Source organism: Andrena cerasifolii, chromosome 15 (genome assembly GCF_050908995.1).
Source record: "Andrena cerasifolii isolate SP2316 chromosome 15, iyAndCera1_principal, whole genome shotgun sequence".
Taxonomy (NCBI): Eukaryota; Metazoa; Arthropoda; class Insecta; order Hymenoptera; family Andrenidae; genus Andrena; species Andrena cerasifolii.
This window is the reverse complement of record NC_135132.1, coordinates 10965848-10990735: the sequence shown is the minus strand read 5'-3', so window position 1 is coordinate 10990735 and position 24888 is coordinate 10965848. Positions and strand designations below refer to the sequence as shown.

General features: G+C 44.0%; 2 protein-coding genes across 2 annotated transcripts; both read right to left on the bottom strand.

Annotated features, from left to right (window-relative positions):
• Positions 1-768: 768 nt before the first annotated feature.
• On the bottom strand, positions 769-20783 carry Jumu (Forkhead box protein N4 jumeau). Its single transcript, XM_076828592.1, has 4 exons — positions 19596-20783; positions 7428-7731; positions 6547-7269; positions 769-5511 (listed from the first exon to the last, which is right to left on the bottom strand). Exons 2-4 carry the CDS (start codon positions 7721-7723, stop codon positions 4842-4844), a joined length of 1689 nt encoding a protein of 562 aa, XP_076684707.1. The 5' UTR covers positions 7724-7731; positions 19596-20783; the 3' UTR covers positions 769-4841.
• Positions 20784-20929: 146 nt separating this feature from the next.
• On the bottom strand, positions 20930-23941 carry LOC143377386 (aminoacylase-1). Its single transcript, XM_076828601.1, has 5 exons — positions 23742-23941; positions 22566-22735; positions 21987-22487; positions 21415-21705; positions 20930-21334 (listed from the first exon to the last, which is right to left on the bottom strand). The coding sequence occupies exons 1-5, from the start codon at positions 23836-23838 to the stop codon at positions 21191-21193; spliced, it is 1203 nt and encodes a 400-aa protein (XP_076684716.1). The 5' UTR covers positions 23839-23941; the 3' UTR covers positions 20930-21190.
• Positions 23942-24888: the final 947 nt, after the last annotated feature.

Here is a 24888-nt window from a genome sequence, read left to right as displayed (position 1 = left end):
AGCTAAGTGGTAAAAGAGTTTTTTTATTTAACGAGCACTACTTACTCCTTCCTATTCCAAATCACATATAAAAGACATGCTAAAAGAAACACCTAAAAAGATCCTTCCACGCAGAGTGGTTTTAAAAAATCTTCGCATTAAAGCACTACTTTAAATATGCCATTCACTACTCTCAAACTCTATCGACTTTCGTTCAAGGCTTCTACTTCTCTTCAGAGACATTACTTTGCGCTACCTCTTTCCACGTCATGTTATCCTGTTACGAAGCCTAATTTTAGAGATATCTGAAAATTTTCGCCAGATTTTGGCCCAGGTATCAGGAGAACATGAAGCGAAAAGAGGTATTCTGAATTTCAGCTTCGAAGGCATCCTCGATTCTCTCTCCGAAGACGTTACTTAGTGCCACCTCTTTCGACGTCATGTTCTCCTGTTATAAAGCCCAATTTTGTGCATTCTGAAAAGTTTTGCCAGATTTTGGCCCAGGTATCAGGAGAACACGAAGCGAAAAGAGGTACCCTGAATTTCAGTTTCGGAGGCATCCTCGATTGTCTCTCCGAAGACGTTACTTAGTGCCACCTCTTTCGACGTCATGTTCTCCTAGTACATAGCCGAATTTTTGGGCGTTCTCAAAATTTTTGCTAGATTGGATTTGGTGGCCACTTGGCCAGAGAAATTTGGCGTCAGAACACGCCAAGCCCGGACTTTAGAATCATTTAGCATTTCTAAGACTTTAGGATTAAGTATGTTGCAACTCGACATAAAAGAATATTACATTTCCCAACATTTTATTACTGAAACTTCTCATTGCACATTATACATTATTCTTAAAAATTACTCTGCTGCATCTACACGAATGTTACATTAATGATATCGTATAGAAATATTACAAACAGGTACAAAAACTACTCTACGTTCTTATTACGTACGTTGCCTTAATGTAATTTTATTACGGATTACAATAAAATCATCAATCATTTGCAGATTATCTTTTATCCTCGTGAAGCTACATACGCATTACGCAATTTCTTGAACCTCGGACCATTAACCCTTTATTCATAAACAGTCTCAAACATTGAAATTGGAATTCTTTTATAATATTCTCCTTATAAAAAATAAAATGAAATTTCTCAGATTCTTAAAAGCAACAATGAAATTTTATAATAGCTTCAAGGTCTCCTCCACTCCCCTTCCTTTATAAAAACTAAAGGGTTAATCTTTGTTCGAATGGAATGCAGATCCTGCAAACTTGATTGTTCCATTAATTAAATTAATTGGGTCAATAATATTCATCACAATCCACACTATTCGTGGCTATGTACATACAGTATTCGTCTCGTTTCTTCATTTCTAAAAGTAATTCGTAGATCATTATTCTTCATATTTCTTCAGGGGACCCCTTTAGTTCCTTTTAAACGACAAAATCATTATATGCGAATCGTCAAACATCGTAGAGAAGTATTCGTATTGGAATATGGAGTCCTGTGCGTACCATTAGGTAGTAACCTTCCATTACGTCTGTAATAGTTTTTTCTGTTACGGGGGTAAAATCAATGAAAGATCGATAGCGTAAAATTCACATTAAGCATAAAAGAGATGTTTAAAGCAGTGACTGTGACGTTTGAAGGTGATTTGCATTACAAGCCAAGACTCCTAAGCACAGTTCGTACGGTCAGTACGAGTATTGTATATACGTACAATTTCAAAGTGCTTGCACTTGTTTTCATCTTTCCCTCTGATTTTTCGTAATTTTTTATTATCGCTAAGAATTTTCATCTGAAATGAGGCAGTGGTAGAATTGACCTCGAACGAGAGATTAAATGTGTTTGCTACTACTTAGTTGATAGTAAACGATTCATATGTACGTATACCACTGTACGGGTTACGATACAACAATTGCGAATACTCTTACTGTAATACTAAGCTCCACTAATCAGGACTCGGTTGCTCGACATTGCTCGGTGCCCAATCGCATTCTTGGTACAAATTTTTCAATTACAAAATCTCCAACTACCCGATCCTCGCAGCACCCCTTGCTTAAAACGTGTTAAAAAAATATGTCCGTATAATTATCATTATTATGGCATTGTTCAAGGTGTACGCAAGCTAAGCTACTAAAACCAGGTCTTTCGAAGAGCAACAAGTCTGAAATTCAGAGATCAGGCAAGACGACCACTTGCTGACTACCTAAATTAATCCGCAGATTAAACTAATACAGTAACTCTACGATTGTCTCGAAGCAAAGTATCCAGTTCACCAAGTCATTTGTTAGGGTTCGCAGCTTTCATGAATCGTGTAGCTCTGTGGAAAGCCATCGTGTGTTTATTTCAGAAAGAAAAGGAGGACATATATACAGTGTCTATACAGATAAAAAAATAAAAGAAAATACATTCTTTAAAATTAAAATCTTACAGACAATCAACGAAAGAGGAAACTTACAGATTAACAAAGTTAAGACAGACTCTGAATGTGATTGGTCCCACGTCACGATTCCCTGTGCTTTCTATTTTTTCCACCTTTTGCTTTTTCTAAAAAATAAAGGAAGGGGTAATGTAGCCTTTGTACACCTTAAAGCAACATCCTACTACACGTCCACGCAAGACCCAAGCTACTGTACCTCTTGTAAGACTAGTCAGAACAAATCAATAGTCTATGTAGACTATCGAGTCACTCACTCCCATCGCATTCTCCCTTAATTCTATACCAGAGTAGGGCAAATTTTACTACACGTAAATAAATTTTCTTCCCCAGTTGCAAGAAATACAAATTATCCAGAATATTAAAGAAATCTCAGATTATTTTTACACAGATTCATTATTGGCCAATAATGCCCAACTCTGCTACATGGATGGAGAAGCGATGGGAGTAGCTTTCAATAGTCAATTGAATTCATCCTAACTGTATTTTGTAAAAAGGCGATGCCTACTATCGCTTTATGTACAGGTTTCCAGCGACTCTACTCAAAACGACCTTCCCCCTATCTTGTAGATTTAGAATATGTTCCTGTATCCCTCCCTTCTCTATCGCCCTTCATAACTCGCAGAAATATAAAAGAAAGAGGACCTCTGCAACCGCAGGACACACCCGAGACAAAAGTGAAAGAGTCGCGATGCATCAGAATCTCCGAATACTGCTAAATATCTCCCCCCATAATTATCCCCCAGCGAGAGACATCCAACTATTTACAATTTTATAGCCTAAGTATACACAATGTATGTGTATATGTACATGTATATGTGTATATCGTGTAGGAATAAGAAAAGGTCTCAAAAAATCTGGACGTACAAAAGCTTTGCACTTTGCTCTTCCCTAATTCCCTCCCGCAGGATGTAACACGAATTTAAAAACCCACTACATATTGCCCCTCCACGGAGAGCCCATTAGTGCAGAGAAAATTAAGTAGGCCCCTCGCCTCGCGACGAATGACTAAACAATATACATGTACATCTACATAGAGATATGTATACGGTGTACACACATAATCGTTGCTAAATTAAACAAAAAAGAAAAGGAAAACAAAAGAATCCATAGTTACACGCTCGACGTGAAAGTTAACATAGTAGTTCTACTGGCCCAGAAACGTTTCAGCGCTACGCTTTAAATAAAAGCTAGAGAGAAGCAACGAACGAACCAAGACACGCAGAGAAATTAATAAGAAGAAGGACTATAGAAAAAAAAAACAGGCTTGTGAGACGGGGGGGGGAGGAGAGAGAGAGAGAGAGAGAGAGAGAGAGAGAGAGATTTACTCGTTGGGAAGTTTAAAGAATATTTTGAATCAGGTATACGATATTACCCCCTCCCCCCTCCCCCCTCCCCCAACAGTTCCTAGCGTTTCGATATGCTACAAAATTTTACAGATTCTTCTCGGATCCTCCCCTCTCTACGATTAGCTGTCGCGTTCCTTTGTACTCTCTACAAGTGTTCATTAATACATAATGAGAATAATCTAAGTAACTTCGTATCATCTGTCAGGTATACAAAACGCGGAAACATTTACAATTATTATAGTCCAGCAATGTATAAAAAAGTATAATACATCAGTCTGGCCAGTCGTTGACCAAAATACTTATCCACCTAACTCGTGTGTGATTACCCTAAACTCCCTTTTCTTCCTTCTACATTTTCAGTTTTTCCAGTTTTTTTTTTGTTTGTTCGTGCTTTTATACGTTTCTAGTCGCCTCATTTCTAAGCACGTTTGTATAAAACTCTGCTCCGTCTTCCTCGGTCGTACCTAATTCTGGACAGTCGATTAAAAGCCAGTCGCCTTTGACAATTGGGGCGAAGGTAATTTGTTGCTATCGGCAGCTACTCGATGGAGGAATATTTGATACCTCCAACGTGCTTGGAACAATTAATTAGCTAGATAAAATGAGAATCAGGATTAAAAAACTGCAATGGGTTTAACTAATTGTAAGTAAAATTATTGACACACTGTACTCCCAAAAGGACTCCTATATCATTAACCCAGAGAGTGATCCAGAAGCAAAGATTTTTGGCTTAAAAATCATAATTGGCCATTGGAAAAATAGAACAAGTGCTCGCTTAGTCGTTATAAAATAAATTGTATGTATGCGTCAGGAGGCTTCTGAATACCCTCTTGAAAGATCATTCGCACGATACACAAGTCCTTTATGAATCTAGCTGCTGCTGTGCTCTCTGTGCTATATATGTTTATATACACTGAACGCAGGCGCAAAGTTGATAGGGAAAACGGTGGTTTTACTACCAACGTTACTTCGGGGTATCAAATGTTCCCCCTGGAATCCTGCCGCGCAGATTAAGAGAATGGATTCAACGCCCTAGCTGATACATAGAAAGCTAGGAGTCCCTGAGAACGCCGACGCCTAATCTATCTTAAGAAAGGAGCCGTTTGCAGCGCCAGCACGCAGTAGTAGCGGCGTTTTTCTTCGCGAGGTGGTGACAGGTTGGTACACGTAGTTCCCCTGTATCGCCCCTGTTAACGTCTTCTGCCTCTTGGCGGTGGGGCTTAGCTGGTACTCGAACGCCTCCTGCTTGGAGATGTTGAGCTGCATGTGCAGAGCCTCCTTATTGTCCTCTATGTCTATCTCGTCGTACAAATGCTCCGTGATGTCCACGTCGCAGTCCTGGCTGCTCTCGTCGTAGCTGTCCGTCACAGAGTTGGCAGCTATATGGCTGTGAATTGACTCGTCGTACGTCGCGCTCTCCTCCACGGCCTCGTCCCCGGAGCTCTCGGTTTCCTCGGACATGTCCCCGCTGCCAGCGTACTTCATCTCGCCCCTCTCCAGCAGCTCCAAGTGGTCGGGGTATATCATGGCCTTCTTGATAGCCAGAGGATCCTTCCTGGACCACTTCTGCACCTCCTCGTCCATCTTCGCCACTTTGGCAGGGTTGATTGCCCAGAGACAGCCCTTCCTCTGGTTCCCGTTCCCAGCAGGCTTCTCTATCTTCTCGAAACACTTGTTCAGGGAGAGGTTGTGCCTCACAGAGTTCTTCCAGCCGTTCGGCGCGGTCTTGAAGTAGGGAAAGTGCTCGCTGAAAAGTCAGGGGTACTGTTAGGGTATATCGTGGCTCTGCAGAGGGATATGGATTATTTTTTTCGAGTTATCTATAATTCCTTGCCGCCTATAGACTCGTGATCTTCGCCCCTCTTCTGTTAAGAAATTAATATTAATTTTCGGTGCCGGGGCCGCCCAGATTTTCCAAGTATTTCAACTATTTAGAGATCATAAGTACAATAGCTATACGAGTGGATATTATTATGTTATATCTGAATTGTACGACAAACTTTTATTTCTATTTAATCTAACTAAGGAATCTAATTAAGGAATTTTAGGTGGAAGAAAGAAAAAAGTTTGCATAAGTAGTAATATATTATAAGTTTGAATTCTAAGTAAGTCCTCTGAACTGAATTGGATCAGAAGGTGTTTTTGTAATATATTATGGCAAGATTGAAGTTGAAATTTTGAGTTGACTGTACTGTGGGGACAGTGGTGGCTAGCAGCGAGGGGAAGCTGTAACTATAAAAATTAAACAAAGGGATCCAGGCCAGTGGATTTTCTACGGGGACTGTACGCCCCGGCATGCACCTGGTGTTCCAGGGGGCCCCATACAAAATGGCAGCGTTCCCCCTCGTGAGAATAAAGGGGGGACAATACTTTCTCCCCCTCGCCACGATGGCCCGAGGGCTTCGACCAGCCCTTATCCTTCCGGCCAAATGGTCGAAAATAAGCGATCGCCGACACGTAGCTCGCGTCGTTTGTCAAATAGCAATCCCTGGGTCTATTGTTGTATCGCTGGGTATGAAAAAAATATTAATCAGCCTTCACCCCTCGATCCATTCTCTGCGACGTGAAAAAATCGCGTCGCTCGATTCTCTGATATATTTTAACAGCCTTTTGTGCACAGAGTGGGGCAATCAGTTGCTCAGTTTTTCTAAATCAGTCAATTACCATTCCGCGTCATACGAGAATTCTATACCTTTAATTCTGAACACTCAGGGAATTGTCGAAGCCTGATTAACAAGAATTCCTTTTGTATTATTCTCTTAAAGACCCACTCGAAACTCACCACATGAAATTGTAGATCTCCGAGACTGGCAGCGAGCCTGTCTGGCTGTTCTTCAGCGCCATGGCGATCAGGCAGGAGTAAGAGTAAGCTGGTTTGGGATAGGGTTTGTCATCGTAGTCAGAGAGATCGAATTCCTTGTCCCTTTTCATAGCAGTGACGGTGGTGGCTCCTGGGCTGACGTGCACGTTATTATTGTAAATCTGTTTACGCATGTGTTGCGCCGCCTGAGCAGGGCTCTGTAGCAGCTTGAAGTTCTGTACCCTGATGCCAGACACCCCGTTCAGCTTTGGGGTCGTGTGTGTCCTGTTGAACTGGGGCGAGGTCGTCTTGGCCCTGGATATCGTGATTGTTTTCGACTTGGACGGTGTCATCGGCTTCAAGACCTCGTGCTCGTGTTCGTGATCGTGCTCGTCGTCAGACTCCTCTTCTGTCTCGGTGATGTCGTTCTCGTACTGCTCTGTCTCGGTGTCGTTATCCATGTCATTCTCCTGGTCGTCGTCGTTCTCTATGTAACTGCTGGCCTCGTTCTCTGCGTCGTCCTCCACGTCGATCTTCTCCTCCCTCATGTCCCTCATGTCCCTCATGTCCCTCTTCGGAGAGAAGGAGAAGTGCCTCTTGGCGTTGCTTGGAGTTGGACTGCGGACTGCCATGTGAGGCATCACTGAGTTGGGATTCACCATGATTGAGGCAGCATCCCCACCGCTGAGGTCAAGGTTGAAGTTGCTGGAAGAAGAGGATAGAGTTAGGAACTGGACTGCCAACTGTCTGCGGAAGCTTGAGCAATTTAATAGAAACTGTTTAAGTACATTACACAACACCGTAAATGAAATTTATATCGTACCGAAACCATGCAACGCACAGGATCGAATACCAATTCTCACCTGTTTGAACTGTTGCTGTTGCCATTTAACAAACTCGTAGACCCAAACCATCCGCTGAGATCATTCTGGCAGCCAATAGGATCGTCATCCATCTCTAAGGCAGACATATCGGTGAAATTAAAGCCCAACTCTGGATGCCCGCCAATAACGCCTTCAATCTCGCATTTGATGTCAACATCGAGCATCTCCTGGAGCGACAGGCTATCTGTCCCAAGGTAGTAGTCCATTGTGAGCCAAGGGTCCCTTGTCGGTCCCTGATCCAGCCCAGTACCGTGTCTACTCTCTGTATCCAACATCCACCTGACTGAAATTAAAAGAAACCAACGATAAATGATCAAATCTAGCCCATAATAATGTCTGATTTCGATGGCACTTTAAGGGAACGTAGAGAATACAAGGTACGGAGATTCTCATCAGGATCTTCAACAAACTTTCATAAACACACAAGAATAGCTGCAATTTTTCGAGCTTGGATTGAGAATTCCTACTTATACCGGTGCCGTGGCCTGACCATGTGGCATTGAACGTGTTAAAATTCTAAATTATTTAACATTTAATATTTCATCGTCGTACTTGAACAAATATTAGAATTTAATGTAAATCTTGTTACATAAAACAGAAAATTGAAGATTATCGAAAAATCTGAGAAACAGGAAACAGACAATTCTGAATTAAAAATCAGAAGAAAAGTGAGGAAACAAAGAGATTAATACCCAGAAAATTTGAACGTAAGTACCACTACAAAGCCCCGATCTCTACGAAACAACGAGCAATCCTCGGCAAAGGATCCATTACAATCATCTACCTGCGAGCGTTCCTTCCCATTGGCGTAGGCAAGAAATCAAAAAAGAAGGGAAAAAGAAAAAGCAAGAACAATCCAACAACGATGCACCTACTACCGCGAGCACCAGACCTACCGATTCACCTAACTCTACCACATTAAATTAAAATTACTTGTAAAGAATTTGTTACGTGGTAAAACGGGGGAGTAATTTGAATTTAAGCTGATAGAGAGTTAGGCGACTCGACTCACCCTGCACAGCCGTGCTTGCGAATTTCGATGGATTTTGATGAATTTGGACGGATCTGGGGATCATCCTCGCGATATATCTCGCTCCCTTTTACGCGCGGCAAGGCCAATAGATTCTCGACCGTGTCCGTGCGCGTGACCTCGCCGGCGAGTGTGTGTGCACGTGTAAACAGCGCGTGCACGAGCGTGCAACGGAGGGTCTTGAACCCACAACCGGCTTGTGGGTGTGACTGACTCATAGTACTATAGTCGATTTACTATAGAACCCGCGTGGACTCGTAGTATCTTCTCCCCTCCCAGGCCACTCACGTAAGCCCCCCACTACGGGCCCACTTAACTATTCCGCTCATCCTCTCTCTTTCTGTTTCGTTCCGCGCCACTCCTCCGTTCTCCTCTCCCTTCTTCGTTCTTTCTCATTCATAAAGCACCGTTCACATTAGTCGAGTCACTTGATTTCTACCTCGTGTTCTCGGTGTAGCGTAAGTTGACTTGAAGTGATTTTCAACTACATATCTAAGATGACGTGGAATTTTAAGAAATAACATTAAAAGGAAACGGTGAATTTGGATAAGAGAGTGGTTTAACAGAAGGAATGGAATTGCTTAAAAAAAAAAAATTGAGAAAATGTATAATAATAATAATAATAATTGGGGTCGCATTGGCAAAGTAGTTTGAAATTACTTGACTAATGTGAACGAGGCTTTATACTCGGTCCTTGTCCCATTCAAGGCTCGCGAAGGGAACAACCACCGTGTTTGTGTCCTATGTTTTGCGCTCTTTGATCGTCATCCTCCTCCATTCCACGGTCTCTGCGTATGTCTGTCTCGTTTCTTCCCCGTGTTTTTCATCCGCTAACCCTTTTTCTATGCCGGTTTCTTCGGACGTTTGATGTCCTGCTTGGGTTTTCTGGCGCCTTTCAAACGATTCCGTGAAGCCAGATTTACTGCTGCGCTGTACGTATACCAGCTTTCTCCCCTCTCCCGGCCGTTTCCTCGTTAGTTGGACGGTGAGGGTTTCTGGTTGTGTGGTAAACTTTCCATTCCACTTGGGGGGTGTTTTACAAACGAGGCTGGGATATTAAGTAACTTTCTGGCCTTCCGATGCCCTTTGGAGAAAGGGGAGGGGGTGGGGCGAGTTCTCTATAACTCTATATTATATTATTAGAGATCTAGATGTTTCTTCCTTTTCCTTTGTGTCCTTGGCGCGATTCCTCGCTGCATCATTCTCTGCAGGTATACGCACCATTCGTCTTGTCTCCCTTGAACCCTGTCCTTCCTTTTCCCATTCGATATTTCTCTGCCACGAAGAGTCCCTCTTCTCTTCTTTCTAGCGCGCGTGTTTGTCCCTCGGGGGCCCGGTATGCGCACATGTAGGGCCACCGAATTATCAGCTGGCAGGGAAAGAAGCCTATCGATGGGTGTACGTCGTACGACATCTACTCGGGGTATTTATGTCGCACCTGTACGGAGTATCGAGTGAAAGAAACAGGCGGTTGTACGTACGTGTTATCGTTGTTATAGGATCGTGGGGGGGAAAGACAAACAGAGAACTGACCCTGTTCTACGTAACTCGCATGGTGGAGTGGCCTTTACGCGCACGGGACATTCAAGTCTACGTGACTGAAGGATATTTTTAGACGTAGAGAAGCGTAATGGAATTTGGCCCAAGCAACTTCCACCATCCACCTGGGCTAGGGGCTGAATAACATTCTTTCGCCACATCTTATCTAACCACCACAAGTGGAGAAATAAGGTATCTTTAACAACATTTTCAGATTATTCTATAATAGTAGAAATGAAACTAAAAGTAGCGTTTGAGTAAGCTGCAAGAGGAATCTTTCGGGCCAAGAAACGCAACCCTCGAGTTGGAGAAGGGAGTTTTTAAATTAACGCCAAAGTCTTGCCGGAGATGATTTGATCTCTGAATGGAAATTCTTGGCACGAAGAGCGAAGAAAGCAAAGAAGAAAGCGTGGGTGGGGAGACAGGAAGGAAAAACAGGGCAGCAGACACGTTTGACGCAACCAGACGTTGCGTCGTGGGCGCACCAAACATTTTAGGCGGCAGACTCGAAAACAGACAAAAATAAAGCGGCCAAGGACCCAAGGTTGTTGTTCGCCGAGGTCTCGCGGGTGAAAGACCGATTACCAGCGATGCAGTGGAACGGTACTGGCACATGTGCGCGAACTTGTGCATAAGTCTTAATATATTTCAGTCGTTCGTCCCTCTTTGTTCCCGCCACTTCCGTTCTCTTTTTGCCTCCTCGAACGATTCCATTGCTCGCGCAAGGCTCGAATCAATTCTACGCCAGGCGAGCCCATCGATAATTATTTACATAAAAAAGACTTTCCCACCGCCCCCAGAATTGTCACTGTACCTACTATCTTTTACTCGTGCAATAAAGCAGTACCTCTATATTCTACGTATATTATGCGGACAGGATAAAATATCGACTAAAATAGGGACTGCGACATTGGAGGAGTAATTGGAGTAAAAGGGACGATATTAAGTATCATGGGGCGTCGCTTCCCGTCGCGTCCCGTCGCGTAGTTCGTTACGGACACGGCCCTGAGCGCTGCTCAATGTCTTTGGCGAAAACTTGACCGAGGGGTACGGGTACGACGAAGAGACAGCCTTGAAAAAGAATGTTCGCTTGCCCGTAATAATATCGGTGACCGGGTATCGAATGGTCGTTAAGTATACACTCGGTCGTTCTCGCACGGAGAACTGCAGAAAATTCCAGCATCAAAGGATATCGATTCTCGCTCCCCCACCCATAGCACCTGATTTAGAAAATAAACAGGCATGGAGCAGCCCGCTGACCTGCTGGCCAAGTGACCAGAAACTTGGATAGACCTGTTGCAGTTCCTACTATCCTATACACAGATTGTTCGTTGGAACAATATGGTTGCAAAGTACTATATACCGTAGAGAACTCGTATTCTTACGATTAGTAAATCTACTAATATACTTCAGACCGAAGTAGCGGAAGCGCGGCGTTTCGGATATCTTTATCCATGATATGCAATTGTGCGCGAGGGAAAGACAGAGGGTCCTCCGAAAATTCTATCTCGTTCGTGCAACAGGATAATCTTTCTACCTCGTTGGCTGTTCGGCTCGAGTTCCGAGAAGGGTCTTGGAGCGATAGACGATCCTAAGACCCTCGAGCTATTCAACCTGAAATCCTTCGCAGGTCATAAAGGTTACTCCTCTTTTCCTTGCTACCTCTATTCCATCCTAGTCGTTAGATACCTAGCCAAAACTTGGATAATACATGAAATTACGAATGGTACTTTGCTTGAAATTATTCTGAAACGTTACTTTACATTAGCCACAGCGAGGGGAAAATTATCGCTATAACTAAACGGAACAAGATCTTCCCGACTGTCCACCTCTCCACCTGTTCACTTTCCTAATTGTTAATACCTTCGACTGCCGTATAAATTGCAATTCATCTGATAATAGTGATTTATCCATCTACGGCCTACGCAATGACTTCGTACTCTATGCCAGTCAGCCTCGTTGCGAAAAGTGTGCAACCATCTGTTGCTGCATCGCGTACCAGCGCATAACCAGCGCTAACTTTAAGTCGGAATAAATGAAATTGGTGTAACGAGTAACCGAAGAGATCTTAAATCAGGAGACCTATCGTCCTCCGTGCACACAGTGTAATCTCTAGTAATTGCATTTGCACTTCTGGAAGGAGGATAACACGTATGTTCCAGTAGGCCGTAAAACGTGCATGCGTTGCTAGTTAAAGAGCTAAAAGAGCGGGCATGGCAGCGATGCGACGTTACAGCGCTATAAAACTCGAACCGAGCACGATAACTCCTCCACGTTACAACAACAACAACAACAATAACAACAATCAACGAGCTTTCCCTTTCACCGAGCTTTCGTAACTGTCTGCGTTGGCCACGGGTAAGCAGCTGTGCGCTAGGAACACCTGACGAAACGTCTGCGCCAGCACGATCCAACCCACTGATAAAATAATAATATTGTTAGCACGTCACTAATTTCAGTCCATTGCTCGGCGAATCACAATTCATCCGTGTAAAATATTTCCCTTCCATACTAATGAAGCTGGCCCCCCATGCGAGGAAGGCGAGTCGAAGCTGCTCAACAACCTGACCGTGCCTCAAGACCAATATTTGCTCAACGCGTTTCTCCCATTGCCAAGGAAACGGTTTTCAAGGGGAATCTTGTGAAAAACCTTACGCATCTCACCATCATCTCGTTAGTCGAGCTGGATGGTGCGAGATATTATATTCCCAAGCAATTTCCCCCAGGAGGAGAAATGGTAATTTTTAGGTGGAAGAGTGGAGGGCAGATTGAATAAGGCACACTGTGGACAGGGAACGGATTTTTATAGAAATCCAGAAGACAAAGTCGTCCAATGGGCAGAGGAGGCTTCTCGCGTGAACGCAAAGCGCCAGGGTTTCTTTGTGATCGCTGCCTGGAGAGAACCGGTTTGAATCGCGCCGAAGAGGGCTTATGAAGTGAGTCGAATGTGAATCGTGTTCGTGTCTAATAAATGGACTTTTGTCCCAGCTAGCTTGATAACCACGATCTACGAGGGATACCTACCTACACACCGTTGACACGGATCGCGGAACACTATTCCTACCGTTGCAGGACAATTGTACGGTTCAAGCAGATTCAGATTTGTCCGTAATTAAATACCACGATAGATATCCTAGCAACACTTTCATCTCCATAATTAAAGGCCCATTATTTCGGACCGTTTAATGCAGTTAGAGATGTTTGGTGCCGCGCGGCTGAATAGAGCGATCGGACATCTATTTGGCCTCTATTTCTCTTAGATAATTGATTTGTAATTTCCAATGGAGTTTCGCCGTGTTTTCGTGCCCACGGTGCGCTACTCCGTTGAGACTCGGGCAGCTGCCGCGACCGCGACCGCGGCCGCGGCCGGGGAGCAGTCAATTTCATTACGTGTCGTCGAACTCTGCAGCTGGATTTTCTTGCGGAGGGTCTCTCTGTCGCGCCCCACCACGGGCGCGGCGTCCCTTTTCCCCCTATCCTTGGGCGAAAATTCGGCCTTGAACGCGACTCTCTCGGCACCCTCCTAATCTCCCTATCGATTCTAAACTCCCCTGGCAAAAACATCTCCCTAAATTCTCTGCCCCTTAAAGTATCCAACGACAGACGGCAACGGCGACAAGGTTGGAATGTTTGAAATAGAAGTAGAGAATCACAGAAGGGGAAAAGGCAGAGGATTATCAGGGAAACTCTGCCCTTGAATTGGTGAAATTTTCCAGCTGTCCCCCCATTGTTCTGGGTTCTGGCCACTCGGAGGAGTGGAACGTTACGGTTTACGAAGCAGGCAAATGGGGAGGGATCCCAAAGGAAAACGAACGTATTCGTGAGGTGGACGAGGGTTTCTGCGGCATTTCTCAGGTACAGGTGTAAACCCTGCTGTCCCTTTGTTCTCGAAACTACCATTACGGGCAGGTAAGAAGAGAGTCGAAGCGTGTCGGGCAGCTTGGCGCGGCGGAAGTCTTTCCTGGCAGGTAGCTACGAATTTTTAGCACCGGGTCAATTACAATGCCGGGGCCTACCTACGGAATTCTTCCACCTGAACTCTAACTCCCCTAAACGCCAGAGAAAACTCCACCGACACGGATACTTTGAATTTTATTCCTATCCACGCGACGCGTCGGGGAGTGGCACAGTAAGCGTTAAATGTTCCACGAGAACAACTCAACCTTTCTACTCTGGATCTACCTACCTACTTACACACGCGTCGAACGAGCGGTTTCACGGTCGTGAAAACTCAAGACATCTCACGGGCAGATCTTTTCCCATGGCCGCGGTGCTCGCTGGCTAACTTCCTCCACCGGGACACATTTCCGCCGATAATACCTTTGCAACACGGACTCGTCAAGCCCCCGACAATGTTACACATATTTTTCCTCCAGCCCGTTGTATGGAAATTAGTCTGCGAAACGTTCGATGAAATTTCCCTCACCTTTCCGCGAATCCCCCGCGCCAGCCACGTAATTCCCATTATGTGGAAATCGTTACGAAACGCGACTAATTATTTCAACGAGGACGATAAGGATGGATGGCGTCCCACAATGGGCTCTCGAGTAACGCGGCGGCGCGGCGAAATGAAATTTCGGAAATAATATAAGCGCCGTTCATCATTATCCGGCGGTCGCGAAGCGATTGTAAGAACAATGTGGAAGAGCTCTCGCGTGCTCGCGAAAGGATGACCCCCTAATTGCCCAGGGGTTACGGTTCCTTGCAAAATTCGATAAGGGAAAACACGATTGCGGAACTTTCTCCTAGTCCTTTAATCGTTAGCCAAATTCGTTGCCCGAGGTGCTCGGTTGAGAAAGTGATGCTCTTCTCTCCTGACTCTCTATTCGTTGCGCAAGAGATAAGATGAAACAAGGCCACGCCATTTTACTAGGAGGGTTGCCTCTATTCCAGGGCCTCTCGCATTAACCTTTCGTGGAAGGCAGGATTAGAGTAGCATAAGGCGAAAGGGTGCCGACGAGGTGCGTACAAAACCGTTCTGGAAGGCAGGTATCGAAATTTCGGGCCACCGAAATTGCCCGCTGGAACCCCTACCGTTTTCCCTCGGGCGACTCGAATTCTTTTGTGCCAGTAACGTGACGGACTTAGAAATTCAAGAACCCGTAGATAATTCCTTTCGTTATCAAATTCAAATTCGAGCTTTCACCGCGCATCATTGCAACTGCTTTACGGATAATTGTTATACTGATTTTAACACTTTCAGTGGCTCAAGGTTTATAAATATACAGGCGCGTAACTATTTTAACAAGGGAACTTCTTGAAACTTTGCAGATTTGTGAGGGGATTATTTATTTTCTGCTGCTTTTTCCATTTAAATACTCTTAATCTATTAAATATGCGTCCAGCAAGCTACCAAGTATCCAAGCAAAAAACCAAACATTATGAAAGATTTCCCACTTTCCAATCTATTTCCAAACTTACGATTCAAGCCTGCAACACGTGCAATCGCCGTTGCACCGTTGCGAGGGAGAGAGACGGGAAGAAAACACTCCTCGAAGAAGAAAAAAACGTTCGATAACGAGCGACCGTGGAAGAGCTCGATTTCCGGTGGCATCGCGCTGTTTTCATGGCTGCTAAATAAACACCATGTGGCGCGTGCTTCATAGCCCGTATCGAGTTGCAGCGACGAGAAGGCGCTATATGTACAGGCACAATGAGCCGACTGTGCCTCTAACCACGTGTTCCTCGCTACGATTTTCGCGCCGCGGCACGCCGTGAAACTGCAAGGACCGAGCGCAGCTGCCGTCTTTTTCCCTCGATTAACCAGGTCAATCAGGCTCGACTTCCTCCCACGCGTCACCTAAACTTGCCTCTGACAAGGAAACCGCATCGATTTTTATAAAAGTTTGTGGCAGTGTGGAGAAGTGAAAAATCAAATATATCAGCGAAATACCCATGTTTTACCCAAAGGGATAAGTTGGATCGTTATTATTAAATATCTCGAGAACTATTAGTTTTTCGCGTGAAATGTAGCCTGCAGAATCCCAGACTATATTACACTCGTTTCAAGGTAAAGAGAAAAAAAGCTGCGAGATAAATAAGGGTAGGAGGGGAATCGGGCGAATTTCGCTGGCGTTTAAAGAGAGGAGGGGCAGTCTGGATGTTGCGATGGACCAACCGTGGATACGTGTAACCGCGCCTCTCCTACCCGCGCTTTTCGCTCGAGTATCGATCTGATGCCCCCTCTGCGCCTCTGAAAGCCTGGCAGAGCGGTGTTGCTACGAAAGTGAGTGTGCCTACCTATACTACCTATGCAACGCACACGACAGAGCGGGGCCACGACTCGACTCGAACTCGACTCGGCTTGGTTCTTGCCTGCCGCAAGACCGTTTGAAAATTCAGCCAGCCTGGCTTCCTTTCTGATACGACTTTCTGTCCTGTACAGAGTGTTAAAAAATGGATGGGCACTGCTTTCAGAGGTGAATTTAAAAATACTTTTTTTTACTTTCGAGAAAAATCGATTTTCTCAAAAACACAACCATGTCCGAAAAAACTTATTCTACAATTTCGACTGTTTCTTTGGACAAGGATGCCATACGAATTACGAATGCAAATTGGATTTTCTCGAAAATGGAGCCTAGTATTAAAAAAATTCGTACTGCAAGTGGCTGTACTGGAAGTTTCGTAACGGGATGATTTCAGTTGAAACGCAGACTATTCACGGAAGAGGGGGTGCCTAGCCTTAGCCTCTCCCACGCAATCTTGATTCGCGGGTATGACTAACGCGTTGATTAAACGCGGATGGACTTACTTTCCCGCCGTCCGCCGCGATGAATCGCCCCATCGACGTTAATTGAGGAGAAGCGCGGTATGGGAATTCAAATTCTGCATCGGCGGTTCACACATCGACGCGCAGGGAGAGCGAGATATTGAGCGCGGGAACGTCGCGTCACGTCGCGTCACGTCGCGTCACGTCGCGCCGGTCGTCGCATACACGTGGACGTGTGCCACTGGCAAATTGGCGCGAAAAAAGTTGCTCCTCTTTGGTAACGATTACGAAGAGGAGTGATAAAAAATTGAAAAACAGATTATTCGTTACGAAAGTCAATGAATTGGACGGATCGCGTTTCCCGCCATTTTGCTTTCACCCAGGGGGAAGCGATTGAGTTTCTTGAAAAATTTCGCGTGCCGCGCTGAATGGCACGCAATCCACGTTCGACAAAGCGTGTTTCCCTGCGCGTTCCGCGAGCTACAAGTTGTTGCATGTTCCAACAACGGTGCGGAACCGATTCCACGGAGCGAGATCGATCCACGATCTCGATTAGATTCGACCGCGATAGCGGACAGAGCCCGCTGAAAATTAAAACGCGGATCGTGCAAGGATAATTGCGCGCGCAGCTTCGCTCGCGTTGTAAAGCGTCCGCCTCTGAAATTTCGCTCTAGCGCATAAATCTCTGCTCCAGTTGCATTTATGCATTTGGTCAAATTTAAGGTTTCCAATTACAAAATCAGTCGAATTATGTACGATTATATTTGCGACACAAATTAATTAATATGGCGAGTTTGAAAAAAAAAAACAGCTAAGAAGAGTCTGAATGAAACGGCATACAGAAATAGAAGCAGAGAGCAAGAATAATTAGAACAGAGTACTAAATCCAACAAATATATTAATATCGTGGAATAAAACTTTAACCAGGACTATGAAAAGTGCTGGGAAAACTAAATCGCGATATTAAATTATAGACAAATGTGTAGTTGTTTAGAAACAGCTTTTTCTTTTCAACGTGTTAAAATCAGAATGTTCGGCTTGCAAACGTTCCTTTGTTAAATACCTACGTGTCTTTTTAAAAGAATTCGAGTGACGAACAACTCTATTCAAGTCGCTTAACGAAATTTCAATTCACGCTGACCGTGCGCGCAGGCGAGAGCGAGCACCGTAAGCACCGCATGAAAGCGTAATTTACGGAACTTTTTTTACGGCTATCTTTCCACATCTTTCAAAGCGACTTTCTAACCCGGCCGAGAGACACTCTCCGTCTGCCTCGCATTACGGAACAATTGTGTGAATTAAACGTCCCCCCTAACCGACCAACCTTTTGTAAACACACTAAAAAAGAAAAAAAAAACCGTACAATTATTATACTTATTCCCGAGTCACGCCATTCGAAGCGAAGAAAAAGCGGGCTCGACCGCAGAAGAATCTCAATAGTCTGGCAAGCCATCGATTCATGTCAGACAACTCTTCTTCACCGGTGGTGCAAAAAAAAAAAAAAGGAAGAAGAAAAAACATCCGGCTGCGCGGAACGGGTGACGAGCAATCATTCGTGAACGCACAAATATGACGGGCAAGTGGATTCTTCCGTGGACATTTGAATAAATCGATACTTAAAAATTGCTTCCCAAAAGTGTAACTCGCCCAGCTCCGATTTCGTTGCAGCCTGCAGGATTATTTCCTGCGGCGGGCATATGGCGAGGGGTAGAGTTCCCAGAAAGTTCCCACGGTCAATAGCTTTGGCTTGGAAAGTGCTCGAGGGGCCTCCCCCTCATCCCTCCACGCTCCCACTCCGCGGCTCGTTATTCGCGAGAATTTTCGAAAAACCTCTTTCTAGGGGAGACCCAAACGGAAAATTGACAAATTCTCCTTTCAACGATGCACCGTTACGAAAGCTATACACCCATCCCCTTTTAACGATCACCTCCGTTATAAATCGATAGACTAGGTTCCCAGTAGATTGTAGATCCTAATCCCCCGACTCTCGAAAATGGGCACCTTTAATTATTCCTCTCTCGCCCCAGCCCTCCTCTGCTATCGATTACTCGCCGTCCCGGCGACGAAGGTAATTTTAGGGAAAACACCGCTGTAAAATATGTATGTATATAGCACGTTCTATTTCGATATTACTAGTATCAAATAATTGCACGTCCCACGAGTACATTATTACCCTCGCAATCGATGAGTACAAGATACGTACATACATACATACATACATACATACATATCCACGAACGAGTGCATACTGCATGGAAAGATGGAAACAGGGATGATGTTTGATCGTGTATAAATACTGACAGTGAGTGCAGCGCGGCAAAACAATGGCCCCCGGAAACGCGTATTATATCTCCTACTGTTTCCTCCGGTAAATGGACTCTCTTCCCGCCGAAAGTTTGCGAGGCCTGCCATGTCCCAGTCGCGATGAATCACACTCGTTCATTCATTCATTCGTGCGTTCTACGACACGGCGATTGTTTATTCACGCGTGCACAGGCATAATCGCCATGGTGACACGAGATCGAGATCAGGATCGGTTGGTTCGGGATCGGGACGCTGGACACGCGGCGGGGAAAAAATAAATAATGGTCCAAAAGGAGTGACACTCGCAGCGAGTAGATAAACTTGAATAGACGAACAGACTAGCGTAGCCTCGCTCGTGGCGCGTACACAAACCTTGTAGACGAGAGCGAAAGGAAAAAGCGAGAAAAATAAGAAAAAAAAAGAAAAAAAAGAAAGAATTGGCGTCGCGACCGCCCCCCTCGCGTACCTTGACACTCGAAGGCTCGTTTTGAGCGGCGGGCCGGCGGAGTGTACCGAAATCTACGTTTCCTAACAGCGGGCCCGATAAATGCGTAACAGGACTTACCGTGTATCCGACGATCCTTGAAGCACGTCGTCCTCGCGGCCAGCCACCACTTTCACACATATATTTACGAGGGAGTTGCGCGATTTTTGGCAGCGACCATGCATAAACGGACACCGACACAGGGCCCCCTTTACGGAACTGAAGTAACGTTGACACGGGCTGGCTCGTGAACAAAGACCACGCACGATTTCAAATCCCTCTGCGGTGATTGGGCGTCCGTTGTCACGTGGCTTAGCTAGGACCGCTCTTATTGGACGATGGGGACGGTTCGCGAGGACACTTTGAACGGTGCACTCATGCACATGGCTGACGAGAGGGATGCTTAGCGAGGGAATTTCCTTCCATGAATTATCATACGATTATCGTACGCTGTCGGTGATAAGGTTTTTCCGCTTTAAAACAGACGGTTGGCGCGTCACGACCAGTCACGACTGACAGAAACCGGAGTGTGCTTTCTCACTAACCTTCCCCACTTCAAAATGGCCGAACCCAAACAACGGGATTGATAATTCTTGATTGCGGAGGCTGGTGGATTTATTTTGATACCGAATGGGGTTTAGAAAATGGAGGATATTTTTTCAGATCGCCTGGCATTCGATTTTTTTATAAATTAAGTTGGGAACGTGGAAAGTCGGTCGCGTTCAAGCAGCGAAAACATTGGACGAGTCCAATTGTAAACTGGGGAGGGGAGTATGGTAGCATTGGTAGCAACGTTTAAGAATGAAGAATGAACCACCTCGATAATGGCGGGAATGCACACACGCTCGATGCTTTTAGCGGCGGCGATGGGAGAGATGATTTTATTGGGCACTGGTGGTTTCTTCCACTTTTCCACGTGGATTCCGGCGAAATATCGGGTTTTCTCGGAATTACGCAGGGATCGCGAACTTGGTATACCACTGAGGTCAATAGACACGTGCAATGTACTACATAGTTTCTTTGATTGTATTTAACGAAGCATTGCATGGAACTGTATAATGCCACTGGCAGATCCCTTCTACGATTTTTTTAAACAATAGTGTATGTAGCAAGTTTTTACAGTTTAGCATTGCACTTGACCCGCTGCTGACTTACAATTAGAAGATATGTTTTAATTTTCAATTTATACCCACTCTGGCAAGAATTATTAAATCCATCTCTGCTATACCTTATTCATGTTTACTTATTTGGCCCCCTTGATGAATTGTTGTCTGATTTCCTGATTTCCACTACTTTTGCAGCAGGCACTTTTTAATGGCTTCTGCTGGGTCCTGTTGATTCATTATTCAGATATATACTTAATTCCACGTTAGATGTTCTTCTTGTAAGAAGCTTAATAAACTCGTAGTCATGCATATAGATTACATTTTATCTGCTTTAACGATTATAAACTCTGAAGCTCGTATAACATTCTTAAATTCTAGTCACGGTATTATCATCTTGTTTATTCAGTCTGCGACGTTCCCTCTTTCAACGTCATATCAGTTTATGTGTCTCCCGGTTGTTACACTCCTTTCTCCACTCCCTTATCTGCCAATGCCTCTAGTATTCTTTACTTCATAACTTTGGTATTTTCGGGGCACTTTCAATTCATGCCCGAGTGCTTGGTCATTTGCTTAAACATTGGCCACGGCTGGTATTATTTTCATGTATATATCAATACCCTTCAAAAATATGTCTTTATTCAAATACTCGTCGTGATCGTGAAGGAGTATCTCCGTTTTGTTCATAGGAGAGAAACCAATAGCAGGAATTCCAACCTGTAATAACAATGCGTGTGAAAATATTTGAAATAATACAAATTTTTCTTTACAACATCATGGCTAGAAATGGTATCTACCTCTCTCACGTAGCGACTGTCTGTTCCACCAGGGAAGATTCCCTGTAGCAAAGTTATCCCAAGATCATCGCATGCCTTCTTGAAGGCAATCCAGTACGGATTACTGTCGTCTAGCTTTGTATTCTCGATTTTGGGGTTCTTCTGTTCGAACGAATAAGTGACATCCGACCCAGCTTCCGCGCACCACTTTTTGATCATCGTTTCAAACGCTTCGTGGTCCACAGAGGGATCCAGGCGAAGGTCGAATATTGCGGTCAGCGATGTGGGTACCACATTTGTCTGCACCCCACCCTGAAACAAATTGTTGTCACAACATTAGCTACTCTTAACATGTGAAATATAGTTACCGAGTACGCGATCTCTGTAGAAGTTGTATCGACAACTATGGAAATACTCACTGTGAAATTTTTATTTCCTACTGGTGCAGCATGAAAGAATTTTTAGTAATTAAAAATTACAGCTCTGAACTGACTTTTATTTAAGTTAACCCAAGTTTATTACTACTTCCTGCGCATTTCAATTCGAGTTACGAAAATAATATGCTTTTTAGCGAACTCGAAACAAGTATGTACCTTCAGCTGCGTTAAGTTCACAGTTGTAATGTCACCAAGCTGGATTATGCTTTTCAGTTTCTTCTTCTCTTTAGCCCTGAAGTCCATGAAGCGGTTGATGATGACTTGTATCTTTTCGCCAGCTGTGTTGTCCAGTAGAAGAGATCCGTGTCCAGGAGTGCCCGAACACTCAACAACGATATGCCAAATAGACCTTTCTCCGTAGAACATGAAAAACTGTTCCTCGGGTGAGGCCACGCCCTCGTCCAGTGCAAAGCCAATGTTTAAAGCTTCAAACTCTTTGGTGTGGACAAAATCTTTCATGCCAAGGATGCCACCGATTTCTTCATCCGGGACAAAGGAAACATGGATGGTTCTTTCAAAGCGTTGTCCAGCAAGCTTCAACCGACGAATCGCTTCCAGATATTGTATCCCGACGCACTTCATGTCCTGGCTGCCACGCGCGTAAATGTTCCCTTGCTCGTCTATGTGAGCGCTGAACGGCGGATAGGTCCATTTGTCCTAAAAATTTGATTTCGTGTAGCCTACTAATAATTCTTTCACAATCGTAAAGAGACCTATTAATGATAATGTACTCACTTCAAAGACAGGCACAACATCCATGTGACTATTCAGAAGAATCGATGCTGTCGACGGTCTTGTACCTGCCCATGTGATGACCACGATCGGTTTCTTTGGATGAGGATGGAACACTTTGATAGGCAAGTCGAGAGATTTGGCTTGTTTGTGTAGGAAGGCAACGCACTCATCTGTAAAATAACAACCTTGTGTAGTAGATTTCTCGACTATTAAAATTTACGGTAACTAGAAGGTGATAAGGGAATGTACTCTAAAGGCGCAAATATTCAAACACATGTAACGGTATTCAAAGTTCTTTAAACAAAAGAAATATTTACTATCTTATCTGTTACAAAGATCGCTGTCCTAGTTTTATTAAAAAAATTCCTCAGATTTATGAGCAGAGATGAATTGCTGCCATAAAATAGTTACAAAGAGCTATATAGATATAGGTCACGGAAGATTCCATACTCCGCTGCCTACAATTACCAGCTATTATCTCAATAACTGATTACTGCCAAGGACGCTAAGCAGAATTGTACAATTTTACGGAGCATCTACTTCCAAAAGCAGAACACACATACATATGAAAGATTTGAATTTTAATTAAATCACTTTTATTATCAATGACACGAGTGAATATTTGAAATTCTGACAGTGCCCCGGCCAATAATTCTGAGTGCAATGAACGGAACGCTTCCGTGACCCACTGTACAAAGGATTTAGGTCAACCACGAGTCATCCTTGGGGAGCGATCGCGTGCGAACCCGCTGCGCTTAAAAATCCACAAAAATCAATTACATCCTCAGGGCCAAGTTCCCCAAGCTTCCAGCGGCAAGCATCCCCCTGAAGAAGAGCCACAAAAATAGAAAGAATATTCCGAGCATGCAGGGTGGGGCATGCAATGGCTGGATAGCGTCTCCGACGCTACGAACCTCTGCGATGCTAAAAAGCTTTTATCAATAATTAACGTCTAACGTGTAAAACGACTGTGCTTGGGGGCTCGAGGGTCCCACGAGAGAGGAGAGTAATTTGTTCAACGAGGAAACGAGCGTGACCCCATCCTCCTGGATACTCAATATGCGCGCACGGCTTTCGCATATTAAATCCGACAGGCCAGAAATCTGTTAAATTCGCGTTTTTACGTGGATCTTGTCCCGGTAGAATTTCAATGGGTTTGGAGTTGGGATTGCTCACCGTAATCGACGTTGGGCTGCACTGACGGTATACGCAAGTATTCGCGGAAATTCTCTACAGCTGTTGCGTCCAGCTGAGTCTGGGACAACGAGGACATTGTGCGCGCGTGGCGGTTGCGGCTTGATGATCGTCGGGTCTGACGCTTCTGAGTCGACTGTCACAGCAGACGCTTGCAGTGGCCAATTGCCGCTGATTATCAGCGATGACGCAGGTGGGACCGATCAATCGAAACGCAGAAAAGGGGAGGCGCGGGCTCCGCGATTTCATTTGAATTTAGAGGCGGCATTGGCGGGTGATTTAAATATGGCATAAAAAGTTCTACAAATCTATGTGACACGATTCACACTGTTCTCAAGTTATAATTATATAAGACTATTTTACAATTTGCTTATTTTTTAGAATGAAGATTTGTAATTATGGAAAATTTAATCGTACATTTTCCATTGAATTCTAAATATGTTGGGTTCAGACAATTTCATGATGGATTGTAAAGAGCAGAAGTAGATTCTATTTGTTGAAAGTTTGGGATATAGTAAGTAAGTTCCGGAGCTTGTTAATTCGTAAAATGTATTCCGATTTATTAAATTTCATGTATGCCTAAATATGAGCTCTTTACACGTTACTTTATAATATATATATATATATATATATATATTATGTGTGTGGATCATGTATATATATATATTATTCATGTAGAGTTTGATATCGAAGAACTTGTTACATTCATTTAACCAGTAGTACGAATTTAAATTATTATACAATATGTAGATAATGCAACGTGGCTATAACTAGGCACATACATGTAACAGTGAATCGCAAATAAAAAAATTATGTGTTCCGATACTATTATAAAGACGATTTTTTCATATATATAACTATATATACCTGTATATAATTATATATATATATATATATATATTTACATATAATAATTATAATTAATAATAAGAATCACTATGATCTGTTTTATTTACAACATTGAAGCTATTGTACTAATGAGTTACTCCTTCCTCCCTTCTCTTTACCACGAAATGTTGTTATTTATTCCTTTGTAATAACAGAACGCCTTTGTCACTTATCAGAATGTTATTATACAGATTACGGTACAGGGCAACGAGAGAATTGTACAACGAATAATTATATGTAT